This window comes from Pteropus vampyrus, unplaced genomic scaffold (genome assembly GCF_000151845.1).
Source record: "Pteropus vampyrus isolate Shadow unplaced genomic scaffold, Pvam_2.0 Scaffold39, whole genome shotgun sequence".
In the NCBI taxonomy this organism is placed as follows: Eukaryota; Metazoa; Chordata; class Mammalia; order Chiroptera; family Pteropodidae; genus Pteropus; species Pteropus vampyrus.
This window is the reverse complement of record NW_011888820.1, coordinates 9,443,263-9,452,329: the sequence shown is the minus strand read 5'-3', so window position 1 is coordinate 9,452,329 and position 9,067 is coordinate 9,443,263. Positions and strand designations below refer to the sequence as shown.

Here is a 9,067-nt window from a genome sequence, read left to right as displayed (position 1 = left end):
AATTCTATTGCCTTCAGGTTTTCTCCTCTAATAAGAAAAGTACTCAATCCCATGCACATACAGAAAATTTAGAAAAACACAGAAAAATCTTAAAAGCCAAGACATTTGTAATCCTTCACAACAGACCAAATCACTGGTAACATTTTGGTGTTTTTCATACCAACTTATTGCCCCATGCTTCTTTTCCTTTATAAATTTTATTTTGTCTTTTTGAAAAATTCAGAATTAGTGCATTTTCTCATTTCCTTAAAACTGCTTCACAAAAATAAGAGGCTAGAGGACAGTCCTTTTAAGAATGTCCCTGTAAATCAACATTCTCCTATTATTAGATATTCCAAATGTTCCTATTGTTTATTATAATGCAACATTTCTGGTAATTTAACATAAAAACCTAACATTAAAATCCCTTTCTCCACAATGATTTGGAAAAGAATTGAGTTTCAAAGACACGTGATTCAGTGAAAATGACGTGGGTCTGAAGTCAGTGTTCTGTGTAAGCCCAGGCATATCATTTTTTATTACTCTTCATTTGCATAATATCATAAAACCCACTTTGATAAATTGTGGTGAAGTCTAAATCATATAAACATTTGGCCCGGTGCCAAGCTCATGGTGAATAAATGTTATTTTCTTCCCTCTTGCTTCTGAAAACTGTTTTGTCTAAAGTGTAGTTACTTAAAAAAGTTTTTGTAGATATTTTATGTGATCCTTTTATAACGCTATTAAATAGGCAGGGCATGTATTAAAGTCTCCACTTTATAGATGAGACAATTAAAGCTAAGAGAGAGTTAGTGATCTGCTCATGGTCATACAACCACTAAATGGCAAATTTAAAATTAAAACCCAGATTGTGAATCTTAGAGAATTCTTTTCATCACATCATGCTATTTCTCTGAAAAGAGTAACATTTTGCTATCAAACAAAATCCAAGAAGAATGTTCCTTCTCACTATACACTTTTTGTCAGGGATTATATTGCGGGAGGTGGGAGAACACACAGGTATAAACTGTTTCATCAATCAATAACTGTGTTCCTAAGGACATTTACATTGTTATAAATCTATGTCATCAAAATAATTGTTCCAATGAGAAAAAAAAAAGCAGTTACTGGCTAGAGATTTCAAATGTGCAACAAGTTAACATTTCTTGTAGCAATTTCAATAACAGATTTTTAAAAAGTGAATGGAAGTGAACAACTAGAAAACTTAAGATAAAAGAAATGACATTGAGCAGATGCAAAATAAGCTCACATGGAACATCAGCTCAAGAAAAATGGCTTCTATTTTTGTCATCATTAGCATAATTTAGCATAATGGCTAAAACGTATTCCTATCACCTTTATCACCCACTGTTATAATAAACAGAATACGTTTCTCAAGCATAGCAGCTGTGTTGCATGTGTACGCAGCTTTCCTATGTAAAAGGCTAGTTCTCAACCTTCATCTCTGCTAAGTGCAAATCATGTTTCTTAATGAACAATTCAAAAGATATCAAATTCTGAGCTGTGAAAAACCTACAACGTAGGATTCACATATAAGACATTCTAGTAATAAAAAATGATTAATACTGAAGTGCCTAGCTTCCAGTTTATGAAAAATAGTGGTGATAGAGGAATGAATGAAACAATGAATGAATCTTGGCTCTGAAAGGAAAGAAAAAGAGGCAGAGCTTTACAAAAAGCACAAGTTTTACTTGAAATGAGACAACAAAATTGATCAATTTAAGACAGAGCAAGTGATGGAGATGAGTACAAAATGAAGCTAGAGGCTAGGTGGAAGTCAAATTATTATGAATCTTAAAAGTCATTTTTACCTTAATTTGTTCCTCACTGATACTAGGAGTGTTTTTCAGGAGATTCAGGAAAACTCCACCTGGTGTTCTTCTCCTACTACCATTCTACAAAAGGAACAGGAAAAATATACTGTTAGACTCTTCCCATGAATGGCCAAAGCATCTTTTAAACAGAGATGTGCCCAAGGTCTACCCTGACCATTCCAGTTTAACTGCAATGTCCATCTCTCCTCTCTATACCTACATTTGATCTATTTCTTTTCCCAAAGCATTTATCACTTTCTAATATACTTGAAGATAATATATTTATTCTTGATAGACGGTCTCCCTCCCATCCCCACAACAACATAAGCTTCTTGTGTCTAAAATGGTGCCTGGCACACAGCAATAAATAATTGTACAAGGAAAGAATGAATCAAAAGAAAGTAAGTTTGGACTTGCACCTGACCAACATTCAGTAGATTTGCATTAGCTCGCTGGAATATACAGTTTAACTATATTAGTATAGCATTAAAATATTGATGAACCTGTAACTGTGCGCTGAACTAAATGAAAATCAAAGTATCTTAACAGTGACACAAACAGGGATGCTGATACGTTCACGACTATTATAATTTGCTTTGGTTTTGACTTCTATAATCTATGTTCATAGACTGTTTCTTCAGTCAATGCTATCAATTCTAATTGGTTTCCACGAATAATACTGATTTACTCTCTTGTGATGTTACTGTTCTTGTGAAGAGCAAATATGGAAGCCATTTCAAACTACATCCTCACCCTGTGGTGAAAGCTGAATTCAATGATATCTGCCAAATCATTCCATGGGGGTAAACTGCCACCGTTCTTTCTGCCATTTTGAAACAGTAAAGTGTTTTTTAATCTTTTTTTCCATTATTTCATCCACCCCAGGAACCTTTCAGACATTTTTTTTCCCTATTCATCCCCACTACCCATATAATTTTAATACTCACAGATATACTACATATCTATTATGCTTTTTGCATTACAAGATTTTTTTGTCCCCAAGAACTGATTTTCAAGAATGTATGAATTAAATGAGCCAAAAGTAACATTTCTGTTCACCACTGCTAAGTAGTGGGCACTGTGATAAGCACTTTACACGCATAATCTCGTCTAATCCTTACAACGTAGAATTCCCATTTTACAGCTGGGGAGACTGAGGCACTGAGAAGTCAAACAATTTAGCTGAACCTCACACATAATGAGTCGCAGATCCAGAACTCAAAACAAGGCACCCCAAACTCCAAAATCCATATTCTCAAAATCTGAGCTTCCAGGTTCCAACCCCCCCGATTTTTTTCTTAAAATTTCAAAAATTTCAGCCCCTACCCTTAACGAATCCTATGAGATGGCTGTTGACTGTACACTAACTGGCTACAATTTATATTTCTTGTTTGTAAGTAAAGTATTAAAACTCAGGATACTTAATTTTTTTTTATTCAGTCTTCATTGTTAATGAAATGCTTAAAAAACTGAAACATACTAATAATTTATGATAAATTTATGACTCAACAGAGACAAGTTTACTTAAAAAAAAAAAATCACATGAAACACAATTCAAAATAGGAACAATGAAACTGTTAGTCTTACCATTATAAAAAGGCCACCATTCTGTTCAACTTCTGCAGTTTCCATCAGAAGTTCAATAGCCTTTTTGTTCCCAATTATACTCACTACTCGGGCTATCAGATCTTTCTTTGGTTCCTGCAACCTGATAAGGCACATATAAAGTAATAGTAACTTATTTATTTGTTGTATAAAGTTGAAGAAAACCACCTTAGTCTCCAGTTTAGTCCCAAACTAGATATAAATCCTCTTCTAATAACATTTACTTTTCGAAATCTTCAATACTTAACCCTGAAATCAGTGACATGGTAACATTTGTATCTTGGGTCACCCAAGGAGACAGTAACCTCAAGGTTCCATCACAGTCTCATAACCAAAGTCTCTTCACTTTGCTTTATTGAATTACGGTGGATTTCAAAATAAATATGTACATATACCAAATGGAACGCAAGCCAAAAAGCAAAAGATAAAACCAGTCCACTCCTGCCACAAGTAACAAACATATACTATGCTTTCAATCATTATGACTAAAGGTTAGCTCTCCTTTAAAATGGATGGGATTTTCCCCTCACTCGCTCCGTGTACCTCAGAACAAAGCTAATGCTTACTGATGGTTACTACAAGATAAGCATAATCCTAAGAACTTTCTATGCATTATCTCAGTTAATTCTCTCAACAAGCTTTTAAAGTAGGTACTATTATTTTCATTATACCACTGAAGGGTAAAAACATAGGGAGCCTCAGTAACACTTCTAACGTCAGAGCCTACACTGCCCACAGATGGAAAAGAACATTGCAGAAGTCTTACTGTTTCCCTAACCAGACCTGGCTTCTCAATGGGAGGCAACGCAAGAACAAAGGGACCAGAATTTAGTTCCAGGTCTGACACTTACTAAATTTGTGGCTTTGGGCAACCATTGGGCCTCAGTTTTCCATATTTGTAAAGTGAGGCTTTGGTTTACAAAATCTGTAACATCCTTTCCAGTGCTCAAATTCCAAACTTTTTCAGTATTTTAAAACTCCAGTACTAGTGCTGACAGGCTTGCCTGGAAAGTAAACACTTGTTTTCCTATTAGCTGTATTACTCTTGAACCATATTTGTTTTCAAATTTGTGACAATGTTCACTACTGATTTAGAGTTACTGATAAAACAAAATTCGAACTTGTTAAAAATACATGAAATGTAAATTTACCAATTCTACTCCTCAGTATTTACCCGAGAAATGAAAATACATGTCCAAAGATCTGCATATGCAAGTTCATAACAGCATTATTCAGAATAGCCAAAAAGTGAGACAGCCATTCAGTATGGATATGTGTGTGTATAATAAAGTGTCGATTCCTGCTACGACATGGATGAATCTCAAAAACATTACACTAAGTAAAAGAAGCCAGGCACAGAGATCACACTTTGTATAATTCCATTCAACATGAAATGTCCAGAAATACAAGTTTACGCCTACAGAAAGTAGATTAGCAGTTATCTTGGGATGTGAATAAGGGTTAATTTTTTCTTTGCTCTTCCTTCCTTTCCTCCCTCTCTCTCCCCGCTCCCTCTGTCCTTCCTTCTTTCTTTCCTTCCTCCCTTTATTTTGCCAGTTCAGAGAAAATATCTGCATTTCCGGGACTTTTGCCAGTTACATATTTTAAGATTAAAAATGACAAAGACTTGATTTTATTCCAGAAAATTCACAGCTCCTGAGTTGGTGCATCACAATATGGCACATTTTCTAAAAGGTCTTTCCTGGAGACCAATTTCAGCATATTGCGGTCTGTGTGAATACCTTGTCTAACCGACGTTCTGAGTGACAATTCAACATTGGAACCTATTTTTATTAGCTCTTCTAAAAGAAACCCATATGATTTACAAAGATAAGTTTTCATCTAAAGAGCTCTATAGCATTAAATGGAGTTGCTTAAAAGTTCATAAAAGTCTGCAAAAGTTTGTTCCTTAAATTAAAAAAAAACTCAAAAAGGAACATCATCATCAGTGTATTTGAAATCTATTTTACTTCCTATTAATGAAAGCTAGCTGGTCAAGTGCTCATTTGTAGGAAAAATTTAAATGCTCACCTGAAAGAAATCTCATCAGCCACTTTCTCTTGAGAATCATCCTCTGTGATCTCATACCGGCCTTTATAGTTCATTTCTAGTCTGTCTCCTACTCTGTCTTTGACAGGCCTTTTCCGTTTGAGATGACCTTGCCCGTTTTCCTCTTCTTTTGAGCCTATTTTCTTGCTACCACGCATATAGTCATCTAGCTCTTTGTCTAATTCTTTTGTATGTTCTTCAGAGTCCCTCTTAAGTTTTTTAGCAAGCAAATAATTGTAGGTCTCGGATTGTCTGCTTTTGTCAATAGTGCCTTCCATTTCCAAGATACCAAGTTCAGTGGCCACTGCATCTTGATTCTGCTCCTGTAGCACAGCACCCCATATGTTGTTAACCTTCTTCCCTCCAGCAACAGGCAGTTTCTGGCTGCTCTGGCCAAACTGAAAAGCCTCTGGTTTGGGAGGGGGGTTAAAACATTTCTGTCGCTTTCGTTTCCAAAGAGAGCTATCATCATCTGAATCGGAAAAACTCTCTTCACTTGAATCCACACCTTTAACAGTCCGATAATATGATACTGGTGCACAGGCTGCTGTAGTATCCTGGAAGGGCCTCAATGCAGTGTCCCCACCTATTGCTTTCTGCAAGCGAAAGGAAATAAATTCACAAAACATATTAACTCCACCTATCATGTGCTATTTAAAAAAATTATTTAGGGATTCAACTGGATCTTTTTGAAGCATAACTGATATTCAAAATCTCTGAAATCAATCCAGCCCCTACTTTTCTAAAGATTCACATGGAATTTACAATTTTAAAAACACAATTCTTATTTCTATAACAGAATGTAGGTCTAAGGCTTCCTTCTAAAAAATTACCAAAGCTCCTAATTCTCACCTTTAGAAGACTTTCAATCTTTTCAGTTATTGTCAGAATGTTTGAAAATGACAATACACTGTTACTAGCAGTTAAAACAATGTTTTCTTTCTTTCCAAGGATGTCGTCCATGCATTAGGACACACAAACTTCCTTTGCACGGTTTTGTGACTATACTCCTTTCAGATTAGACAGTAAACTCAACATACTACTTTTAAAACTGCAGAGTCCATGACATTAAGTTTACCAATTCATAGGTTGATCTATGTAAACAACCTGAAAGAAACCGAAAAACAAAATACCTTGGTATCAATTTCCTAAGACATTTATATGCTAAATAATCACCTTTGCTTTTTGTACTAAACACTAAAGCAAGTATTTTTGAGTTATTATGTGCTAGAAATGGAGGATGGGGGGTGATTTCAGTTAATAAGATATTCTTCCTATCTTCAAGTAATATTGGCATCTAACATTTCTCAGGCTGTATGCTCTATTGAATTCTTAACTACCCTATCAGTGGCGTACTACTATCATTCTTAGACTACAGGTGGGGGCACTAGGCTAAATAACCTGCCACAAGACAAATAGTGGCGGTGTCAGGATTCCAAGCGGGCAGCTTGGCACCACAGCCCTCAAAGAGGTTGCTACTTAGTACGGGGGTCAAGACAAACTACCATTTAGAAAACTGGGACAATACAAAACCTAGTGCCACATTACCGCATGACAAAGCTAGGTCTAATGGAAATATGGAAGACCAGGCCACTGAACAGGTGATCAACTTCATTATGGGTCCTCAGTCTCCTTCTGTGCTCAGTGTGAAAATGAGCTCCATAGGTTGCTTCGGGTCGATTTGCCCAGGTGCTACATTTTCCGCAAAATCTGTCCTCTGGGACAACCTAGCAGGGCTGCAGTGGGGAACTAGGAAAAGGGGCGCATGGAAGGCGGAGAAAAGACCGCCGCACGCCAGCCTCTAGGAGGCCGCCACCCTCGCGGTCCCTCCTCGCAGCGAGATGCCAACCCAGGGTTCGCACGGCGCGCTGCCCCCGCCCCGCCATCACCGCTCCCTGCGGCCCAGGCTCCGCGCGCAGGGCCCAGAACCAGCCGCCCGCCCTCCATGCTCACCGGCACCTGCAGCGGCCTGTCGCTGGGTGCGACCGTCATGTCGGAATCCGAGTCGGAGAGCTGCCCATCTTCCATGTCTCCAGCCTCCTGCGCCATTTTCCCGCGGCGCGGCGGGTCAGCCGAGCACTTCCGGCGGGGCGGCGGGAAGGTCCGGCCCCGGCGGCATCTCGGGCGCCCCCCGCCCGGGCGACGGCTTCCGCCCCGTGGCCTGTAGGGGGCTGGCTGGGGCGCCGGAGCAAAACTAACCGATATGCATCATCGCTGCAAACTACTCACTGGAACGACTCCGAGACAATGAATCCCCTGCTCCCTCACCACTTTGGCGCGTTTTCTTCCAGACTCGGTTTTCGTGTAAACCTAGATTTGTGCGCGGACAGCAGCCATCGGGGATTTGGCCTCCCGGGCTAGTCTAGATGTCCCGACAGGGCTTCCGGCTTCCATTCTCGCTCCTGCGCAATCCGCCCTACATGTAGCTTCCGGGGAAGCCGGTGCCTGAGGTCACTGGCCTGTTCAGACCTTCTTCCGCGAGGCAGCCAGGGCCGCTGGCCCGCGTCTGTGCCCCTCTCCAGCTCTCCAGCCGCGCTGGTGCTGCTCACGGTGCTGTTCCTCAGGCACGCTTTGCTCTTTCCCTGCTCAAGGCCTTTGCAGTTGTGAAGGGCCTGGTTGGGACCCCCATTGTAGAGGCCTCACAGTGTCCCCAGCTTCACTTTTCCTTGCATTATAGCTTGACGATAGATTGTCCCCAGCGGCTTGGAACTCCTGGCCGTAAAAAGTTGCCCGGAAACTTATGATTAATGCTTTTATGCTTAGCTAATCACAATCCCTCTGGTCTGGCATTCTTTTCAGACTACTACCATCTTTGTTCTGGGTTGCTTATATCACTGGAGGACCACGTTACTAGAGGAATGGCTCAGTGAAGCACAACAGACCCCTCACTCCCACCCCCAACTGTCAGGCAGCCGCTGGAATAATGCCCAGATTTCCCCTTTAATACCCTAAGCAGGACTGAGAAAGGAAGGCGGTTTTGGTGGTGTTAATCTGCTCCCTTCTCAGATCACCAGTGCTCTGAAAAATGGTTATTCTAAATATCCCAACTCATGTACCAGTCTATTGGCTGAGAAGTACAGGCAGCGTGAACCCCGGACTCAGTGGCCCTCCCGTTCTAGTTTTTGTACCTACTCTGGCAAGACCCCTCTAACACCCTGGACACCCTATTCTTTGCACAGGTTGTTCTCTTACATGATTCAGGGTTCTGATTAAATGACATCTCCGAGGCCTTCAACCACCCTAACTAAAACAGAAACCCTTACCGTCACTCTCCAACCCTTTTTCTCCTACATGACCTCAATAGTCATAAGTATATTTATTTTATTTTTTGTCGTATCCCCCAATGTCTAGTGCAGTGACTTCTTGTATATAATAGGTGATCAAAAAATATTTATTGAAGTTTTTTTTACATAAAGTGGATCTTATTATTTGTACCTTTTACTATTCTGTAACTTGTTTTAAAAAAAGAAACAGTAGAGCAATTTATCCTGGACACCTTTCCATAACAAAATATAAAGACCAAGCTAGCGCCTTCTTTTTAATGATGCCCTAATATTCCATTGCATGGAGGTACCATCATTTATTTAGTCTCTGATGGT

General features: G+C 39.6%; 1 protein-coding gene across 3 annotated transcripts in view; it reads right to left on the bottom strand.

Moving 5' to 3' along the window:
- PHAX (phosphorylated adaptor for RNA export) overlaps nucleotides 1-7,893 on the bottom strand; it is a 12,055-nt gene extending 4,162 nt beyond the window's left edge. The window contains exons 1-4 of one of the 3 annotated variants that reach the window (XM_011358329.2): nucleotides 7,428-7,893; nucleotides 5,451-6,064; nucleotides 3,402-3,522; nucleotides 1,812-1,895 (exon numbers count right to left, since the gene is read on the bottom strand). In XM_011358329.2, the coding sequence (XP_011356631.1) occupies nucleotides 1,812-1,895; nucleotides 3,402-3,522; nucleotides 5,451-6,064; nucleotides 7,428-7,517 (909 nt within the window). In that variant the 5' untranslated portion in view covers nucleotides 7,518-7,893. Of the gene's footprint in view, nucleotides 1-1,811; nucleotides 1,896-3,401; nucleotides 3,523-5,450; nucleotides 6,065-6,320; nucleotides 6,548-7,421 lie in introns of those variants that run through there. The other 2 variants (XM_011358328.2, XM_023529600.1) reach the window with 2 other exon arrangements.
- Nucleotides 7,894-9,067: the final 1,174 nt, after the last annotated feature.